The sequence below is a fragment of the Protopterus annectens genome, chromosome 2.part0 (genome assembly GCF_019279795.1).
Source record: "Protopterus annectens isolate FY-2018-M chromosome 2.part0, PAN1.0, whole genome shotgun sequence".
Lineage (NCBI taxonomy): Eukaryota > Metazoa > Chordata > Ceratodontiformes > Protopteridae > Protopterus > Protopterus annectens.
The window spans coordinates 863,353,285-863,376,066 of record NC_056728.1 but is presented as its reverse complement, the minus strand read 5'-3'; the positions used below and the strand labels follow the sequence as shown (position 1 = coordinate 863,376,066).

At 40.4% G+C, this 22,782-nt stretch overlaps 1 protein-coding gene across 1 annotated transcript in view; it reads right to left on the bottom strand.

The window, feature by feature from the left end:
- The window catches only part of JAK2 (Janus kinase 2), a 2,444,284-nt gene that overhangs the window by 89,846 nt on the left and 2,331,656 nt on the right, over window positions 1-22,782 (bottom strand). The window contains exon 27 of the mRNA XM_044060357.1: window positions 2,291-2,408. Coding sequence (XP_043916292.1) covers window positions 2,291-2,408 — 118 coding nt within the window. The remainder of the gene's footprint in view (window positions 1-2,290; window positions 2,409-22,782) is intronic.

The following is a 22,782-nucleotide window of genomic DNA, read 5'->3' as shown; positions in this document are numbered from 1 at the left end:
TCAGGAGCCCTGGTAGGATCTGTCAGAGAAAGCTTCTCTTGAATCTTGGCTCTGTGGGCCACCTCTGCTGCATGGACATCTTCCATTAGAGTTCTCCCCTCTACCCCTGGGGAAACTATCACCACATACATCTTGGAAGGGACCCTGGGACTTTCTGAACCACATTTTTGACCACCTCATTGAGTTCTGGAAAAGGTCCTTTGAGAGGACAAAAAAATGTACCCCACAGCAGACACGGTTTTACCTTTTTGCTCACACTTGGATAGTGTGTCTTTAAACTAGGGGCCAAACAATGAACTTCAATCAAAAAGAGCACTGACGAAGGAAGACATGAAGGATCCATGAAATCACACAGGCGCATCCAGGCATGCCTCCTAATGGAAATTCCTGAACCCACCACCCCTGAATTAACTTCAGCTGCATATGAAATGAGCCTCATGGATAAATTTGAAATGGACTGCAGGGTAGCCAGTTGTAAGGCAACATACATTTCTGCCTCAGAAGTAATGGTCCCTGAGAGGGATCTGGTGAGTTCTTTAATCAAATCCCTCTGAAGTCTAGTAAAGTGTGCCAAATAGTTTAGCAATTGAACTGCAAAGGTTGTTGAAACACACACATGCTTCCCAAATCTGACCACTGCCCTAGACTCCTTGTTAGGAGCATAAACAGAGGAACTTTGTTCCACAAGTTCCTTCTTTGTGGCTGCTGCTATGACCATAGCATTCACATGTACTTTCTTACTCCAAAACTCCCTATCCTTGGGCTGTGCCAGAATCCTGAATGGTCTTTTGGGAATCGGCTCAATGGAGTCAGGTTCCTTCCACGCCTGCCAAGAGATCAAATCAATGAGCTCATCAGTGGGAGGACTCATCCAGGAGGTAGACAGGCCAGACCCAAAGGCTTGCAGGGATACCAATTCCTCTTGGGAAGGGTTATAAGCAGACCAAGCACCTCTTTTAGAATCTCTAGGATGCCTCCAAAGGAGACATCACCGGGTGGTGATCTTGGGGACCCATCCCCCTCATCGAAATCAGTATCTTCTGTGACAGACTCCTGAGGGGATTCTATGTGCCTCCTCTTGAACTGGGTGGGATGTTCCAGAGAAGTATCGGAAGAAATCAGTATACCCTGAGGGGTATCTTGGAGACTTTGAGCTGGCTGTCCTTGTGGAGTAGGATGTTGACCCTCTTGATGTAAAGACAAGTGGGTTTGGGAAGTGGAAACCAAGGAAGGTAGATGCATCTTTTCTCTAGGAGCAGAGAAAACTTTCTTCACTACCTCAAAGGCAGAATGCCCTGGGAAGGAAGAAGGCAATGTCTCCAAGAAGGCATGCTTCTGAACCGTCGACTCCTTCCAACCCAAAGGCAAATTGCTCGAAGCAGGGGTCAGAGCTGGCTAAGGCTCTGAGGGCCAGAGACGTTTCCAACATTCTCATCACAAAATGGTGAAGACGGAGGGCAGCTGTAAAACTAAGATTATAGAAGGCTAAACATAAATGAATGAACTGACCTGGATCCAAAGAACACGCATACACAAACTCAATACTATTGTACCAGAAAAAAAAAAAAAAGATTTAGGGCTAATTATATGCTAAAAAGGCACAGATAGGCTGAGGCTGCACTCTAAGCAATGTGGCAGTTCAAACAGCTGAAGAGATCTGGAAACAGGATTCTCAGGATGAGAGCATCATGGGTAAAGGGGAGGGCATTTAGTAGCCTGGGGAAATTATCACAGCCAAACTAAGTCACTAGAGGTGATGATGACAATGATGGAACTAAATTCCTTGATATATGTTTTGCTGAGGGGCACTTACATTTACAGTTGATTACTTGAAAGTATTCAGATGGGCACTGAGAGACTGTATAGTATAACATGATTGCAACAGTTAAATTACATTTGATTGTATAATCAAATGTAATATATGATCATCAGTCGTCTCTATTTGATAAAATGAAGTGTACAGCCAACTACATTTAAAGCTCTGTAAATAAGCTTATGATTGCAAAAATTCTCCAGTATCAATCTGTTTAATAGTGCCTTCAATGCTACGCACACTAATAATCTAAAATAACTCATTTGGCTCTAACTACTGCTGCATTCTTCTGTTTTTCTGATTTCTACTTGCTTTAAAATAAACTAAAAAACACACAGACCCACCTTCACAGTCAACGTTTTTATTTAGAGCTTTTGTTCCTACAGTTTACATTTATTTTTCACCCCACTTAAGTGCTTTGGTTATTACTTCAAAATAGATGTGGCATCTAAGGTGAATAGAAAGAAATTTACTAACCGTTGGAGGACTTTTGCTCTTATCACTGTAGGTGAACAATTCGTAAAGGACAACTCCAAAACTCCACACATCAGATGCAACAGAAAATCTGCTTTCTGTCAGTGACTCAGGTGCATACCTATGTGATTAAAAAACATAAAATGTGTGTTAAACACAAATAGTGGCAGCAACAAAGTAATGCACTGAGTACAAAGGATTGGTCCAGATAAAAATCACTTTAGCTAGCAAATCTGGGAGGAAGATGTACTTTGAGAGGCTTTTCAGCACTGGGCTTTTTTTTGTTTTTTTGTAATAATTTTTTAATTTTCTATTCAAGTTAAACATTGTTGGTTAATTTTTACTTCAAAGCCCAGAGAGGCAGTTTTTTATGTACAAAGAAATTTGAAGGCTGCTTATAATGCACGGTTACACAAGAACAACATGCAGCACAACATCTATACCTCTCAAATGCCCTGCATTTGCGCAATGTCATTGAATCATTCCTCTAGGTGTCCATGATGTAAAAATAAATGTTACGTACTTATAATGACAATAGTTCCACGTTGTCTGTTTCCATCTGGTTCAACCTGTGGGATTATAGTGTCACAGGCAGGCCATTTCAAAAGACTTCTACTGTGGAGCTCTGCCTCCTCTACACAAAATACTTTCTCATCTATCTACCTCAGATAAAGTTTGGCTCTCCCACAGATATGAATCACGAGCAAAAAAACATTCCAGGCTCTTATGACCCTAATAAGGAATGGAAAAATCAAAAAAACCCGAAAGCTCAGACACTGGCTACCATGGTCAGAATAACTTGAAGGAGGGGGATAGGACAGAGGGACATTTGTATTGGACAGAAACAGAAAAATCATTATGGTAAGTACATAACTTTCATATCTGATATTTTTTCTGTCTAGCTTCAACTTGTGGGACAGACTCCCTAGCCATAAACCATTCCAGGAAGGGCCTAGGAGAGAACATTCCACAGAATGGCAGAACCAAATGAAGCCCTAGTCCTTGACTGCACAAATGACTGCACATTCAATTTGTAATGGGAGAAAAACATGCAAGTACTAGCCCAGATAGCAGCGGCACAAATGTCATCAATGGAAACTCTGGAGAAAAAGGCTGTAGAAAAAGGCACTGTTCTAGAAAAATGACTTTTAAGTTTTTGTTGACAAGGACTTTCCTTTCAAAGTATACCCAAAGGAAATACAACCAGACAGCCATTTGGATAAGTTTGCTTTTGATACTGGCCTGCCCAGCCTGGCCTTGGAAAAGGGGACAGAGAGTTGTTCTGATTTATTGAAAGTTTGCTTCTGTTCAAATAAAATCTTAGTTGTCTATGAATGTCAAGACAATGCAATAAATATTCCACCTTACTACTGAAGTTAAGGAAAAACACCAGTAAGTGAATAAGCTGGTTCAAGGTAGACTCTGAAGCTAGCTTAGGCAAGGAGGAGGGGTCAGGTTCTACTCAAAGAAAAATCAAATATGGAGGTAACAAGGATAAAGTGTGCAGTTCTAAAACCCTTCTGGTTAAAGTAAACCACCATGAAAATGGTCTTCCAAGATAGCAACTTCAAGGAAAGACTGGCTGAAGACTTAAAAGGAGGGCCAGATAACCCATGCAGCATGAATGCCAAGGACAAACAGGATATCAAATGGGTGGATGAAATAAGAACATACCCCTCAAGAAAGCCTTAGAAATTTTCACTGCAACTACTGAAGTACAAGCTATCAATATGACAATTGGAAATACCCACCAGCTGAACCTTAACAGTAGAAGAACTCAACCCAGTTCAAAAAAGATCAGCAAACAAATCCTGTATAGCATCCAGAGGAGCTGAAAAGGGATCTGCGCCCTTCAATGAAGACAAAATTTCAAAACATTTCCATTTACTAGCACATACTTTCTATGTAGGTTTATATGACGAGGATAAAATACTGACAACTCTGTCAGAAACCTTGGAATCTATAGCCATAATAAGAATTGGAGAAACCAAGAGATTAAAAAACAAAAAGGCAGAAGAATGTTCCGTTTAAGCTTGCTCAGCAAAATCACAACAATAACTAAGAGATGAGCGATGCACCACACCATAAAACGTATCTTAACGATTTATTCAGAGCTAGAATGCAGACCTTGAGCCGCTTTAACCACGAATTATCATCCCTGTCAAGAGAAACCAAGAGATTAATTTGAGGGTATGAAGACTGGCATGGGAGAATCTCCACTGGATGAGTGATCAAACATGGAATGGGGGTCAAGGACCCATGGAGGGTAAACAAAGGTGAGGCCACAAGAAATGGAACTAGACCTATTGGGGGCTAGAAACGGGGCAGTGAAAATCACAGTCACTCTGCAATGGGCCACTTTCTGAAGAAATTTTATTATAAGTCAGTAGGTAAATATGTGTACAGAAGACATGGGGGCCAAGCATATAGAACAACTTCCCTCAGAAACTGTCCTACAGAGGGAACCAGAGCATACAAACTGCTGAGCTTCAAGTTGGATGGGGGTGGCAAACCGATCGCAGCAAGGTGTAACCCACTGTTGGAAAATTCGAGCTCCTGTCTCTGGATTCAGGGACTACTCATGAGGAAGAAGAATGTTTCTGCTCGAACAATCTGCCATGATGTTGGACATCCCCAGGATGTGCTTTGTGATCAGAAACCACTGAGAGAAGACCCAACTGCCACACTTTCACGGCTTACTGACAGAGAGGATAAGACAAAGTTCCCCCTGTTTGTTCAGATACCAAACTACAGACACCCTTCAGGGGAGAAGTCCTGAAAGTTCTGCAAAGTCTTCCCTTCGAAATGCCCCTCACACCCACCCCAGAAGGGAGGCATCTGTACTGAATAAGGCCTGAGGATGGGGAAGAACAAAAGGTTGCCCAGCAGAGGAAAGGGGGAAGACTACAACAACCAGCTGATCCGAGCCTGACAAGTGTTTGAAATGACAATCAGGACATTCATAGGATGTGTTATGTACAACCACTGAATTGCTAATGCTTACTGCAGTATCCTCATGTGGTACCTCGCCAATGATACCAGGCAAACTGATATTGCCATGTAATTCAAAAGTCTCAGTACTGTGGAGGCTGGAGATCTGTAAAAATGAAGTGACCAAGTTGCTTCTGCAAGAAGAGAGTTCACCCTGTGTACTGCAAGTTTTGCTGTTTGAGACTCCTTATCCTTATGCTCATACAACAGCTTAAAGCATTGTCAGTAAGTTTGTGAAATTAGTCTTAAAAACTCAGGTCCCACATTTTCACAGGGAAAACGTACTATCCGAAATCAATTAATGCCATCACATCAATGGTATAGGTCCACAGATTAGTACTAGGCTAACTGCTCTTGTGGGTCATTTTAAGCATAGCCAATTAACCCATGTGAGAATCAAACTCTGCACATTGTGTTTGTAAGGTAAACACCTTAGCCATTATGCCGATCTCCCACCTATATGAATTACAGATATAGCCCTTCACTGTGAATAAGCATGTACAGAAATATATACATATTCACTATATATGCAAGACATTTCCATTTCTAGGCATGTGTGGAAATGTCCATATAATTGCTAAACATCTAATTTTGTAGAAGGACAGCAACTGTCTATTATTGAGAACCATTCTACAAAAAGAGTTTTTTAATAAAAGTAACAAATATCTTTTTTATGTAACTCTGGTCTACCATAATATTAATTCCGTTATCTCCTTTACAATCATACATAATCTCCAGCTTTCCAAAGGAAACTAAGAATAAAAAAAACTCTTAAAATGATTACATCAGTAATCAGTGTTGAAATAAGTGCATCCTGTCGTAGCCCTGGAAGAAATCTACAGTCATACACACATACACTTAAAACAATGAGTTGTAACCTGTAAAACAGAATTAACCTATTTAAAGCAGATTTTTCTCACAAGGAAAAACTGCAGACAAAACATTCTTCATACTTTCACAATTAGTCTGAATAAACTTTAACATAGGAGTTTGATCATTCAAAATTCTGAAAATCAAAGCTGCAGAAGCATATAGTTTGTTCCCGTACTTATCAATTTCTTTTCCATCCTTGTCAGAAAGTGCAGGACTGGAATTAACTTAATGTTTAGCAGCAGCAGGATTAACTAAAGCTATAGCTTGCTATGTCAACTCATCTGGGATGAGCGTATAAAAACTTAAAACACTGAGGGACTATAATCCATCTGCTTTTTTAGGGGCAGCAGGCTGACTGTCAGGAAAACTGCAGGCAGTGAAACAAACATCCTCTAAAGCTGACAGCACTGGAGGAATGGGAGAAGGTTCTGGAAATTCTATCTGTAACCGTTCATAGTATACTCTTGGGGTCTGAGAAACCTCAGTGTTCTCTTGCTGAAAATACTGGTGCGTCCTGGAAATAGTCTATGGAAAAGAGAAACCCTCAACAGGGAGCATCATACAATGAGCTTTCCTCAGAGTCTGAATCAGAAATCTGAGGAGAAAACCTTGCAGCTGTCCCTTCATCTGCTTATCTAGATTCAAAATCCTGAATATTTTCAGGAAAAGAGGCAACCCTCTTTCTTATACCAGAAATTACCCTATAAATAAGGATCAATAGCCTGAATTAGAATCTGATCTAGTAGACTATTCCTGACTACAGAAATTTGAGGTGTAGTACACGCATTCAATTTTCTGTTTCCTTTTGACAGGAAAAATGGGGCCAACAGGGTTGTTAATGGTAGCAGCACCTTCCCCATAGATGGGCACAACACTGAGTAAATAGAAAAGCTTTCCCCATTTCCTCACCAAGGACAAACAAGAGTGGCTCTTCCCTAGCTCACTGAGGGGACCACAACAGTCACAGAGGACATGGCTACCTCACTCCCTCTTCCATAGTGGCTGTAGATGCTACACCAGAGGGAATCAGAGTACAGGATGACTGGTCTGCAGCTGTGGCACACACTGCTTAACTTTTTTCTTTTTTGTGGCTGGAAGGACTGATCTTGGGACCATAAGTTGGCTTCATGGTCAAGCCAAAAAGGTGCTAGTTTCTGAGAGAAACAAGCACCATAATCTGGTAAAAATTTTAAGTTGTTAAATATCGCTTTTTTCCCCAAAAAAACAAAGTAAAAAGCAATTTAATACACTTTGCCAAGCCCAAAAAGTAAAATTAACAATTTCTCCCCAGAAAAAAAAAATGGTTTTAAGCTATTTTTAAACTGACAGGAAAAAAGTCGGCTCACTTTTAAAACAGTTAAAACTTGAGACAGTCTGTTTAAACAAAAACTCTTAGATAAAAAATAACTTTCCTAAGCAGAAAAGTTGTGTCTTTCGGCTATATATATATATAAAATCTATACACACACATACATATCCTTACATAGATGTGTATGTGTAATGTGTATACATATTTATATGTATATCTACATACACACACACACACACATATATATATATATATATATATATATATATATATATATATATATATAAATGTACACACACACATTTTATATATATATATATATATATATATATATATACACACATATATACATATATATATATATATATATATATATATATATATACACACATATATATATATATATATATATATATACATACAGACATAAATATACATACATTACCGTATCCATTTCCAGCCAAGAACTTAATACCAACTTCACCATATATGATGCAGATCTTAACTACCAAGCCAAGTACTTACTTTCCTCTCAGCATATTTCCAGACTTGCTTAAATGTATCCACAGAAATTCTACTCCTTAATTCCAGAGATAAACCATAGTATGGCAGAACCAAATGTTCTGTAAACTAGTTCATTCTCTTACAACTACATACATGCCCTCTAATCAGTTCCATTTAGATCTAAACAGATGTAAAGTGATGTCACTCACTGACCTTCCTAATGTACTGAACACTCACCCCTGAAAACTACTACAATAAGATCCTCTCCTCATCCTGACTATTTTAAGACAGTGAACACATACATGTCCACCATCCTAAGTCTAGTCTTGCAGAAAAATGACTTGAAGCTTGTCACCCATTTAGTTAATTTTCTCTGTATCCTTTCAATTTTATCAGATATGATTTAACAGACCACAAAGCTTCATAAAGTACAGTTTTGTACCTACCATAAATGTAGATGTTCGAGTGCTAATACAGCTGCAGTCATAACAGATGGGTTCTCCTGCCGTCAGGCGGGTCCTCGGTCGGCCGAATTCCAAAGTCTAGGTCCGGCATTGGTTGTCATCGCTTCTTCCCTGACGTCAGTGCTACAGGGGTATAAAAGAACCAGCAGACGCCATGTTCTTCAGTTTTTCTTGCCCCAGATGTCAGGTACCCCCAGAAGGAAGGCAATACATAAAATTATGAAATAATGCAATGCAATATAATCAAAAAACAGTAGTTGCAAGCAAATACACCATAAAAGAATACCCCTAGAGGGGAAGGAGGGAGGGAAAACTGGACTGCTGCTGTATTAGCACTCGAACATCTACATTTATGGTAGGTACAAAACTGTACTATGTTCATCGTGCATACAGCTGCAGTCATAACAGATGGGTAGAATTCCAAAGCTAAGAAAGGGGTGGTAGGCACTAGGTGGAACTAGGAGGAGCTAATATGCCCTGCAAGACTGCAGTGGCAAAGCCTGCTCTAGATTTGGAGTATAATGGTAGGTTGTAGTGCTTAGAGAAGGTATGCACAGAACTCCAAGTTGCTGCTTCCAAGATATCCTTGGTAGGAACTCCTCTGAGGAAGGCTGCAGAGGTGGCTGTGGCCCTGGTGGAGTGAGTTCTAATGCCTGTAGGAACAGTTTTGCCATGAAAGGAATAGCAAAAGCGTATGCAGTGGGCTATCCATTTTGAGATTGTCTGCTTGGAAATTGGCTTTCCTGGAGCTCCTACCGCATAGGCCACAAAGAGCTGTTCTGATTTTCTGAAAGGTTTTGTTCTGTCCAAGTAATAAAGCAGTTGCCTGTGGATGTCCAAGGAATGTAGTAATCTCTCCCCTTTGTTTTGAGGATTGGGATAAAAAGTAGGTAAATGTATGGCCTGATTTAAAGCTACCCTGGATACCACTTTAGGCATAAAGGAAGGGTTGGTTCGTAATGAAACTCTGTCCTGATGGAAGATGATAAAAGGCTGGACAGCCATGAGGGCCTGTAGTTCTGAAACTCTACGAGCTGAAGTGATAGCCAGAAGGAAAGCTGTTTTCCAGGACAAATATTGCAAATCTGATGAAGCAGCTGGCTCAAAAGGAGGCAGTGTCAGTTTTTCCAGAATGAAATTTAGATCCCAAGCAGGAATTGGTTGTTTCCTTGGATGTCTTAAATTCTTAGCCCATCTCAGGAACTGTCTTAAAGGGGGTGAGAGAATAAAGGAGGATCAGTGCTGTATTCTGCAGAAATGGCTGAGGCATGTATTTTGATGGAGGAGAACGAAAGTCCACTGCTTAGTAGTTCAGCCAAATATTGTAGTATTTGAGGTAAATTCAGTTTTCCAGGGTTCTGGCCCTTTTTCTCATTCCAGACACAAAAACGTTTCCATTTTGCGGAGTAAGCTTTTCTAGTTGATGGCCTTCTGGCCTCCAAAATGACATCCTGCACCTCCTTGGAGAGTTGGGCCTGCTGTGATGCTAATGAATCTTCCATGCGGCTAGATTGAGTGTTTTTAGTCGACTGTGAAGAGTTTTGAAGCTGTGCTGAGTCAGGAGAAGAGGCATTAGAGGCAGGGTCCATGGGGGGGAATGAGTCAGGCTCCTCAGGAGTGGGTACCAGTGTTGCCTTGGCCAGTCCGGAGCAATGAGGATCATCTTTGGTCTGTCTGCCCTGGTCTTCAATAGGATTTTGGGCAGCAGAGGAAGAGGCGGGGAGGCATAAACTGTCATTGATGTCCAGCTGAAAGAGAGAGCATCCACTCTCCAGGCCTTTGGGTGGAAGGTCCTCAAGCAGAATTTTGTCAATTGATGATTTTTGTGGGAGGCAAAGAGGTCTATGTCTGGCCTTCCCCATTCTTGGATTATTTCTGTAAAAACTTTTGGATGTAACATCCATTCGTGTGGATCTGTCATATTTCTGCTTAGGTTGTCTGCCAGCGTGTTTTCCTTGCCTGGCAAGTACTGTGCTTGTAGTTCCATTTGTAAGTCCATGGCCATGTTCCAAAGTGATATGGCCAGTCTGCATAGGGGATAGGAATGTGTTCCTCCCTGCTTGTTTATGTACCACATAACTGTGGTGTTGTCCGTTCTTATCAATAGTTGACCTGGTTGTAGAAAGTCCTTGAAAGCTATAATAGCATTTATTACTGCTAGCATTTCTTTTTGATTGATGTGAAGGTGCTTTTCTTTTTGGGACCATTTGCCCTGAATGCACCGGTCTGTCATGTGCGCCCCCCATCGTAGTCCGAGGCATCTGTTGTGATGACTTGATTTGCTTGAGGCTTGCTGAATGGAAGACCTGTGTTTGCTTGATATGCTTGAGCCCACCACAGAAATTCCTTTTGCAGACATGGAAGTAGTGGTATTATTGTTTCCAAACTGTGGCTGTGTTGAGGCCATATGTTTTTTAGGTACCATTGTAGTTTTCTCATATGCAGCTTTGCACATGGGATTAGCAAGATGCCATGAATCCCAGAGCCTGCAGGATTTTCCTTGCAGTCAGCCTGGTGCAATTTGCCAGTGTTTTGAAGTATTGAATTAGTTGCCCCTGCTTCTCTGGCGTGAGGTAGGCCATCTAGGTGTTTGTGTCCAAATTGGCACCCAGGAAAATTATATTTCGAGAGGGTATTAGCCTTGATTTCTCTTTGTTGACTGTGTATCCCAGAGAGTTTAATAACATTATTACATAAGCCAGATGTTTCAGAAGAATGTGCTTGCTGTCCACTTGGATCAGGCAGTCGTCCAAATAAGGGTATATTTGTATCCCTTGAAGTCTGCAGTAGGCAATTACTGATGCCAGGCATTTTGTGAATACTCTGGGCGCAGTAGATAAGCCAAAGGGCAATGCAGAGAATTGATAATGGGTTGAACCTGCAAGAAATCTGAGGTATCTTCTGCAATTTTGTCTGATTGGGACATGCAGGTATGCCTCCTTGAGGTCCAATGTTACCAGCCAAGACTCCTTGCCCAGCATGGGTAGAAGTTGCTGTAGAGTGAGCATCTTGAATTTTGGTACAGTAGGAATGTGTTTAGGATGGAAAGATCCAAAATAGGTCTCCAATCTTTTCCCTTCCTTGGCACCAGAAATAGCCTGGAATAAAAACCTTGACCTTGTTCGTGTGTAGGTACCTCTTGAATAGCTTTCATGTTTATAAGATCTGAAATTTGCTTTTGTGCCTCTGCCCTTTGATTGTGTGGCAGTTTTGGCATGCCTCTCATTTTTGGAAGGGTATGAAAGTGGAATTTGTAGCCTCTGTTTATAATGTCCAGGATCCATTTGTCCTTTGTGACAACATGCCAATTTTTCAAAAATAGTGCCAGCTTTCCTCCTAAGGGGGCTGCCATTTGAGACCTGGTTGGCCTGCAAAGGGGAAAGTCATTGGGTTTGCTTTCAGAAAGATTGTGAGTTGTCCTCACCACCTCTTGGTGTAGGAGCTTGCCATTGTCTGCCTCTGTATGATCCTTGTGGTTGTCCTCTGCCCCTCGGGCGCCTGTATCTGCCTCTTTGGGTTGTGTCCATGGCAGGATAAGGACCAGTTTTTGGAAAGCCAATTTCTACTAAAACGTGGTGGTTGAACCTGCAGAAATTCTTTCACCGTTTGCACTGATTTAGCTTTTCCTCCATTTTTCGTAATACTTCCTCAGCATTTGCCCCAAATAGTACATCCTTTTGAAGAGGGGCTTCTAGTAATTTGGCTTTGACATGATCAGCCAAGGTTTGTTCCTTGAGCCAAGCATGCCTGCGTATGACTGAGCCTGTAACAGCAGCTCTACATGAGGCCTCTAGAGCATCAAAACCACATTGTAAGGTATGTTTACCCACTTGTTCTGCACTATGCATCAAATCCTGCAACTCCTTCAAGTCTGGTTGTTTAGGTTGTGACATTTTACTTTTCAATTGAGATAACAGAAACTGTTGGTATTTTAGCATATGAAACTGACAGTTTAAGGCCCTCATGGTTAAGGTAGCCGAGGTATATACCTTTTTTCCCCACCTTTCTAAGGATCTGGAATCTCTCTCGGAAGGCAATGGATTTTTGGCAATGGAAGCCGTAACCCCCTTGGGTCCCTGTGAGGTGGTTTCTAGGTCAGCAGCATGGCTTTTGTAAAGAAATTGGTGTGAGTCAGGAACCCTGTAGTACCTGTCAGGCTTAACTGGAGCTGGAGGTAGAGAGTCCGGGTTAAGGCAGGCCTCCGAGTAAACATCATCTAGGATGTCCAAGACAGGAGGTATAGCCAGAGGCCTGTGCTGGGGTAACAAAAGAAATTCCCTGAGCCTTTTCTTGGAATCTGAATAATCCTGGCCTTCCCAGTGGAAGTGTTCCCTTAAGGTATGCAAAGTTTCCCCAAATGAGAAATCCTCAGGGGGGGATACAGAAGGAATAGACTCCTCTGCATCAGAGTCTTCAAAAGGGGAGTAAGCCTGTTCCTGATCATCAGAGTGTTCTGAAATAATGGATCCCTGATCAGAGGAGGGGGAATCTTCCTCCACTTTGGGCCTTTTGTCCGGAGGTGGCTGAGAACCTCTGATTAGAGTAATTAAATCCTCAGCCATATTAAGCATCTGTCTCTTATGCATGTGGCCTGGAGATGGGCCCTGTGTAACTGGTCTCTTAGGGTGCATGGTTGCTTTAGACTTGGTGAAAGCCTTGATGGAGAAAGAGGAAGAAGGTCTGAAGACACCTTGAGTGGAGGTGGACCTGTCCACATTCTGTGTTTCAACGCCAAGAGTGGCTTCGGTATCTGTAGTCGGTGTGTGGGCCGAGGAGCCTGCGACCTCGGGTACAGGAGACACCGCCAAAGAAGTGTCATTGGTAGTCAGGGGCTGCGTAGGCGCCTCACTGAGAACCGGACCACGTGTAGTCGGCTTTGGCGTGGTGTCGGTAGAGGCCGCGGACCTCGAGTGTCGGTCCTTGTCTTTGCATTTTTTAGACAAAACCGGTGTCGGAGTATCCGACGACATGGTATAATTAAAAGCTTTCCCAAAAAAATGCTGGGCGAACTCCGCCCGATGCTTAATAGTGCGTTTGTTGAATGTAGCACAACAGTGACAGACCGAGACGTCGTAGTCTGGGCCTAAACAAGGTATACAGAGGGAATGGAAATCCTTATGCGGTATTTGCTTCCCACAAGAAATACAATTATTAACTTTGTCTGACATCGGTCTGAGGCAAGAAAAGTTTCTAACGGGTACTTAGCTTTTAAGAAGACTTCGGTTTTACAAATTTTTCGTAATCTCAGGAGCTGGCCGACCGGCACTTGCGAACTGCTTCTGCTTTGGGCACCGCGCGGCAAGAAAGACTGAAGAACATGGCGTCAGCTGGTTCTTTTATACCCCTGTAGCACTGACGTCAGGGAAGAAGCGACGACAAATGACGCCGGACCTAGACTTTGGAATTCGGCCGACCGAGGACCCGCCTGACGGCAGGAGAACCCATCTGTTATGACTGCAGCTGTATGCACGATGAACATCACTTTTTAAACACCTTACTTGAATTATCACTTGTGAGACGCAAATTTACATTTATATAAAAGTAATCAAACTGCATTAAGTTCACATTTACAGACATTGTATTTCATACATATTGTTATATGTCATATAACAGAAGCAACATTACATAAATTATTCAATTCCCTCCTTTTTTTAAACAACGCATATCTTTATTAAACCATCACTTACGACAAAGGCAATCACACATTCATATCAATGAAAACAATCCACACTAACACAATCCTAGTTGCAAGCATTTTACATCACAAACCATGACACACTACCAGTTGCAAACATTATATGTCACTTACGACTTACCCAATCATTTTCAAACATTGCATAACTCATTTAAGTCCCACCTTCTCAAACTTCATTCCTCCCCTGTATATATAGTTCCCACAATTCCCATATTTTCCTATGAAGTTTGTTCTACCGTTTTCTAAAAATCTTAAAGCAGTTGTTTTATCTCTGTTACTATATTCATTACTTCTAGAACAGTTGGTTCAGATTTTGATTTCCATTTTCTAGTAATTGCTATTTTGGCAGCCACCATAATTAGACACAGCAAGGCCTTACAATGTCTAGGCAATTCTAATTCTGAATCATAGTACAGAAAAATCTGCCAACTCACAGCACTCCCAGAAAATATGTTCCTAATTACATCTTTCTTCCCATCACATCTCCAAAATTTGCTGTCCACCCGAGGAAAAATTCTCTGGAGTCTACATGGGGTGTAAAAATATCTATGTAAACATATCTAAGCAGAAATCCTACATCATCTAGATTTTGTTGCATATTTATGAGACATACATATATCCTCCCGTTATTTCTTTATGAATTGCTTATCCAATCTCTCTTCCCAATCCTTTCTAACCTCCTCCGATTCTTATAGCTATCATATAATATTTTATAATCTTTACTAATTATTCTTTTTAATGGCAGCTTCTGTTCTAGATTCTTCATTTAGGGCCCCCCTATTTCTTTCTCTTTGCCTACACTCTGATATCAATCCTTGACAGGGAATGCAATCTATAAACTGCAGTCCAAACAAATTCTTGGTGTCTTCCCATTCTATCATCTTTCCCTCTCTAGTTATTTGCTACCAACACCTTGGTTCCTTTGCCAGTTTTCTCCAATAAATTCCAGTCCCCTCTTGCCTATTGTCTATACCCCTAATTGTAGTCATCCCTATTGGCAGCATCTCCTTTCTCCATTTCTGTGTTGGCTTAGTTCTTAGGATACTTTCTGCTACTTTATAGATATATGCATTATTATGGTAATTCTCCTTAAAGGCCTACATCCAAACTCCCAGTCCCTCGTTTCTTGAACCCCCCGCATTTCATTATCATCCCGTTCCACATTGAATTACAGTTTTCTGCTTGTGGATTGTATAGGAGCCTTAACTGTTTAGCTCTGAAATATCCCTTCAAATTGGGTAATCCCAATCCGCCCTGTTTTCTCGAAGAATCATCTTATCCCATTTGACTCTTGCAGTCTTCTCCTCCCAAATAAAGTCCTTCAGCTCTTTATTAATTGCTATCCACAACTTCTCCTCTGGTTGATAAAAGTATGCCTAACCTATGTATAAGACTAATGGCACATTTTAACTGCTTGTATCTTACTACCCATATAAGAAAGCTTCAATTTTCTCAGTTTTTTCATTATCATTTGTTTAGTCTCTTCCCAGATATCCTTACTTGCCACACCAGAATCATGGGTCTATATTACTTCAAAGTTTTATTTCTGCAAATACCTAATTATCAACCCCTTTACATCGAACATTCGTTCATGGAATGTTCAAATCAGTGAACAGTTTTCATAGGGAAGGGAGTTACAACTAAGGGAGTTATAAATAATATTCCTTGCTGAAAACTGATTATTTCTCCCAGAATTTTCTTAAGCTCAATTATAGCAGTTTTAGGTGGAATAGAAATACACGCCAGTGTAATCCTGCTCCTTTGCCAGTAGCCCCTTAGTACTAGAAATCTGTCATTATTATCTTTTACATTCTCTTCTATCACTATTGTTTCTTCTCTTGCAATTAATACAAGTACTCCTCTTTTCCTTTGTCCCAGATATTCCACTGAATAACCATCCTGAAAACCTTTCTTTATCAAATTCACATGTTCAGTTGTTTACAAGTGTGTCTTCTGTAACATAGCTATTTGCACTATACATTTTTAATACAGTTCACTAATCATTCTTTTTTGGATCTGTGATACCATTGACATTTAAAGACATTACAGAAAGCATCATTCTATTAAAAAGCTATCATTCATACCTATTATGTAGAACACCTTTCTTGTTAAATGTCTAGTTCCAGCTTTTGGGTTACATGCATACACTGCTTGGCAGGTTGAACTTTTATATAGTCGTTTCTTGTCATATCCATGTGAGCCTATGTCACATCTTACAAAACTTTTTGTTTTATTGAAAGCCCTCAAACAATAAAACAAACAACCCCCAATACCTATTAATTTAATACTAACACACACAACTATGAACATCTTCAAATATTGAAGTTTTACCCTCCTAATAGGAACAAATGTCCCAAACTGACACCACAATCACAGACTTCAGCTAAACTAAAAGAAGGTTTTCCATGCTATGAGGCATGGTGCAGCCTCTGCTTCAAAGTGCTAACCGGTTTTGCCATATCTTTATAGCTCTCCCAGCTGGGAAAACCTCACAATGCATCCAGAAAACATCTCCTAGCCAGTGTCTCTTTTCTTGTTTTTTCCCCAGTTAATAACTATCCACAATACTTTAACCAATTTCTCTTTATCAAATGGTCTCCATGGAGACATGAGAACCAGACAGTCAATTTCTCTTTACCAGACTGTTTCCATGGAGACATGTGGGCCAGATACAGAATTGCTAACTAAGCAAACAATCATTTTGCTATAACAAAGCCTCATAATATTCAATATTCTTTCATTTGTTTTCTCTTAAAACTTGTGACTAAATCAATCTAAGGATCTTAATCCAGTCATTCCCCATGCAAGAATGAGAAACAGCATATTAAATTTTTATTTTATGTTCTTTTAACCACACTTTTTTTACACATTGCAGTGCCTACATTTCTTAAAACTGAAAAAGAGGAAAGAGATAAGGGAGAAATAAAGGAAAAAAAAACAGCAGCACATATTTACAATCCTCATTACACTTAAAAAAATAACAGAACATTTTACTTTACAGCATGCAAAATAAACCATATACCATAGAATACTACTATTAAGAAAAAAAAATGTTTCTTTACTTAGTAAACTTTCTTCCTTCTCTTCTGCTCCCTAAAGCATTTTTCTTAACAATAATGAAATGAAGTAGGACATATACTTTAGAGTCCCCCACAAGTCTAACACATTCTGAAAAAGTCCAATATTTCAGATTTTCTTGTTCGGTCATATTTCACAAATATAATTATTGCACTGTAATTCCACATTAATTTACTGGTTCCATTACTTTCATCACCATCTCCCAAATCCTGCCTCTGCTTCATTTCTAACATACTATCAATTCTTCTAATAAACACTTGGGCTCTCTTCCTTCTCTCCAACATTTTCCGTTGAAACAGTGGAAAAAGATTTACAGGTATATTCTCTCTGTGGTCTTTATTACCGCAAGAATGAGAAGCAGAATCTCCTCCTGTTTCACAGCTCACTTTTTGTTGGAGAAACTTGTATTTCCTCCTTAGCACGTACTTCATCAAAAAATGATTTTGTCCTTTCAGGGAAGAATACCTTGAAGACAGCTGTGAACAGCAGGTTTACATCTCATACCAGTGTCTTTACATTTCATGAATAGTGGAATAAATTTGCTCATCTTCTCTCTGGTGTATGAGTAATCATTCTCCACAAACACTCTGCTGCCTCCCACTTTTAATATTTTGTCCTTCTGGCACAGTTTTGTCAAAATCAGCTCCTTCTGCTGGTTGGATTGCATCTTTACTATTAAGGGTCTAGGTTGCTTTCTCATAGGCAGGTCTGGAGCATACACACAATGTGTCCTTTCAACTAACAACTTCGGCTGCGGAAGACCAGTCCAGCTGCTTATTTGTGCTTTCATAAAATTAATGCAGTCTTCTCCTTCCAGCTTCTCTGATATAGCTGAAAATCTCAGGTTTTCCCAATGTGCTCTGTCCTCTAATTCTTTTATTTTTTGAAACATCTCTTCCTGAGTAGTTTATCATTAGCAAGTCTTTTTTCTTCATTTCAACTTCCGATTTTTGCAGCTTTATCACCTCATCTGACTATCTTTTTAAAGCTTATTCCATTTATTCCAGCCTTTCGTTGTTTGTCTTGATATACCCCATCAGTTGTTGTTTTTCTTTCGGCTTTTCCCAGTTAGGGGTCACCACAGCGGAACTCCGGGCCGCTAATGATTGGCAGTCGATTTTCTTTATGGTGCCGAGGTGCCAGCCCGACACCCAACCTTCAACAAAGAAATGCCCATTCATGCATGTCTTTCGAATGCCACTCGACCATGGGGAGGACATGCAGACTCCACACAGAAGGCGCTCCAGCCGAGAATCGAATGGGAGAACCTCTTGCTGTGAGGTGACAATGCTACCGCTGCACCACCGCGGCATCCATCAGTGTTTTGCTTATATTAACCAGGTCTGTGTGCAGTTGTCTTGTATCTTCTTGTAGGTTACTGGAAGACATTTCTAGAGGTTGCACTGCTTTTTGCTGAAGAATTGCAGAACTTTCCCCAGTCAGTGTTTCTTCCTCACTTTTTGTAGCTGATTTATTATTCAAGGTACTCTATTTTTTTCCTGGCATCCAGGCAGTACACTTATTAGCCAGTTATTGAAATTTATCCATAAATACAAATGTCTACTGATGTTCTCTGTTGAGTTTCTGTTTTCACACTGGGAGAGCTTCAGTTAAGCTGTTACTCAATGTGCAGCAATCTTGGAAGCAAGTCAAGCTTCATAAAACTTCTGAACAGATTTAGTAAGTGTTCATAGGCAGTTAATAGGCAGGTAGTCATGGAAACCACTTAAGAGCCTAGCCTAATTTCCCAACTAACCCAAAGCAATGTCCAGTTAAGTGACTTGGTCAAGGCTGAGAGAATCAAACTCTGTAACCTTGGAAGCATCTTAACAGCTTAAAGCATTAATCCTCTGCTCTGCCATAATGAGGGGAACTTGTTAAAAAATTGCTCTAAGAATGGAAGAAAGTGATAAATAGCATCCATGAAACTGATGTCCTATCTACAAGGACATTCAAAGTCATTACAGACATCCCCATGCATTCAGCATATAACTGTTTAGAGTACACCTGGCAAGTTAACTGAGCCCAACTGGCATGTGAATCTGAAGAAATCTGCTCTCTTGTTACTTATTTTAATCCAACCAAACATCAATCTGTGGAGTCCTGTAAAATCCTCTGATTATCATGCTGTTTAAAGATTTGTGCCAGTTTCAAATCATCAATGTATTTACAAAATATCACTAAATCTGGCAGCTTAAGATCACTTTGATAAATATAAACATATACATATCGCAAATAATACAAGGGACACATGGCGTTTGTGGTATTCCTTTTACTAAGTTACACCCGAAACCCAAAAAGAAAGGCCATTTCTAAGCTCCCTAGTCAAAATAATCAACAGGACATGTAACTCAGGCCTCCAATTTCTGAAGTAATCTATGATCAAAACAGTCAGAGACTGTACTTAGGTCCACAAAGATCACATCCACTTGCAGACAATTATCCACTGTACTGGAAAAAAAAGTTCCAGAAATGCAACAAACTTATTGTTGCAGATTATCCCTATCCAAAAGCAAACAGCGACATACCAGCTTCGCCATTCACTGTTAAATATTCTCATATCTTACCAATGGTTAGCCTTTAAGTGAGCTAAGACTCATTACATCCTGTAGGAGGAAAAAGAATGACTTAGTCCCTTCCACTTTATGCACTGGAACAATTATTATTAAAGGCAGGCAAGTAGACATGCTTTAGTGATCTCAGAAGCAAGCAAGGAAACATATTATTGAACAGAGAGGTCAAAAGGATGATTCTCAGCAAGAACAAGACTAGGGAAACAGCTTAATCAAGGACTTCTTGGGGAAAGTTACAATTTAGAACATAACAGGTGGCAACAGAGAGATCAATGTTACTAATCTGGAGGGAAGTGTGCTAAAAGCAAGGCCACTCCTAGAAGAGCACCTTCTTCAGTGCCCTGTCATCAGTTTCCTCCCACCCAACCTGTCCAGTCTCAGCAGTTACTTAGAATGGCTGAATATTTAATTACCCTCATCAGGGGTAACCACTCTACTCCAGCTACCACAGCCAAAAGAAAAAGGGATCATTCACCTTAACTGCTTTTACAGTCACAGTCTGAGGACTCTGAAATTCTAGACTCAGACACTAAACAGCCGTCCCTGACAGCCTTTGAGGATTCAGATGCTGAGGAATCCATTACTTCAGACCCCCCCCCCCCCAAGGACCTTTCTTTTGGGGAAACCTTAAATTCACTCATGAAGCATTTCCATTGAGAGGCCCAGGACTATCCCCAATCAAAGAAGAGACAGAGTGAGTTCCTGGACTTGCCTCAGCACAAGCCCTTAGCCATTCCACCCATCCTGGATGTGGCGGAAGATGCCTTCCTGGAATCTGGCATTATCCCTGATGCCCTACCGCCTGCACCCAGAAAACTTGACAAATACTACAGGGTACCTGACTCCCACAGGTATCCGTTTAAGAACCCTGTAGCTGACCCAGAAGTCATTACCCAGGATCTCAAATGGACTAGGACCAGCTCCTCCAAAAACCCAATACCCTCTGACAAGGAGAGCAGAGCCTTGAACCGATGGGGAAAAAAGGTATACACTTCAGCTACCTTAGCCATTAGAGCCCTCAATTGCCAATTTCACATGCTCAAATTTCAACAAAACATGCTGGAATTAATAAAGCAAAAAAAATTCTGCCTTACCAGAGAGTAATACTATCAGTGAACTAGGAGATTTGATCCACTCCAGCTCTCAAGTGGCAAAGCATTCCCTGCACTGTGGATTTGATGCTCTAGAAGCCTCTAGCAAAGCTGCAGTTTCAGGATTAGTCATCAGAAGGCATGCATGGCTGAGAGAGCAGCCTTTGCCTGACCAGGTAAAATCTAAGCTTTTGGACGCCCCCTTGGATAGGGAACTACTGTTCGGCCCCAAAGCAGAGGACATTTTGGAAGCTGCCACCTGGACATCTGTCCACACCTTCACAAAACACTACCAACTGGCTACTTTTTCCAAATCTAGGGCAGGCATTGCTTCAGTAGTCCTGCAGGGCATTGTAGCTTCCACTTAAAGCAATACAAGCCTATTCTCCAGCTCATTCTCTGCATTCCTATCACCCTACCTTTCAGCTTTGGGAATCTTCCCACAAGTGATGACTGCAACAGTGAAACACAAACAACATAGTACAGTTGTGTACACTTACCATAAATATACATGTTCGAGTGTATTCACTGTTGCAGTCCTCTTTTCTCCCACCTTTCCCCCTTTCTCTTTTCCATCTACCTTACGGCCTTACCCAGGTTGGCCTTCTTCAGGCCTTCTTGGAAGGGCTCCTAGGAGTTGGGGCAAAAAAAAAAGATGATGTAATGGCGTCGGCTGCCTCTCTTTATAGCACTGATGACCTGATGTCAGTCTCGGGCGACCTGCAGCCGACGCAGGAGGAAAATCTTTTACACTGGTATTCGGGCTGGCTGAGGGCTACCTAGCAGGGATAACCCACAAGTGATGACTGCAACAGTGAAACACAAAGAACATCTAGGCATTTCAAAGAACCAGTGTTTACACTATTTGTACAAATATTTGTATTTATCAACAGCATTAGTGCTCCCTTCTTTTGTTCATATGCATACTCTTTACGCATTGCTCTTTTAAAGTAATTACAAAAATAGACATTTATCAGAACTACTTACAACTGCATTAAGCTCAGATAACTATTTATAAAAGATTTCAAGTAGCTGACTCTTACTGGGACCAGTACTATAAGGGTTTCACTTTTCATTGTATCCTGCACATATACATTTCTGTTCCCCTCCATACCATCCCCATCTTCTTCCAGTTCATCTTCATTAATCAAATTCCACACACTTCATTTATTAGTCAATCATGTCTCCATTGTTCCCTAATTCCAATTTTTTAATTACCTGAATAACTTTGTTCATATTACATTATTTATTTTATGGATTTCTTTTTTTTTTTTGGTAATAGCTTTCCTAGGTAATATCAGCATCAAATCAAAGCTTTAATTGTTTTGAAGACTTGTCTGCACCAACCTAGCTAAACAAAACCCAAATTCAGCTCCTTACCAATATACAGTAGTTAACTGTATTCAATTCTAAACTTGACAAAATTGACTATTTGGGCACGAGAGAATAATATACCGATAAACATATCAAAAACTAAGCATACGAGACTGGGGTGGCACAGACTGAAAGGTGAATATTTAATACAACACACCGAGATTAAAACTGTAGATTCATTTAAGGACCTGGACATATACGGGTAGATCCAGCTTTGAGGTTATCTAATCCTATCACCTAATTGGTTAATGACAGTTATAGAATGATAGGTTGTACAAAAAGACTTGTAACTTGAAAATCAGAAATTAAGAAATCACTGTTTGTAAGTTACATTAAATCCATCTAGAATATGGAATAACAATAGGGAAAACTCAAAAGAAAACAAGCATGAGGAAATTTAGAAGAGTACAGTAGAAATATGCCAAGAGCATCAATGGATTTGTAAATTAAAGTTATTTATGAAAGACTAAAATATCTGAACTTGTACAGTGTCTCATACAGATATTTAAGAGTATACCTTAATTCAGGTACATACAGCGTTTA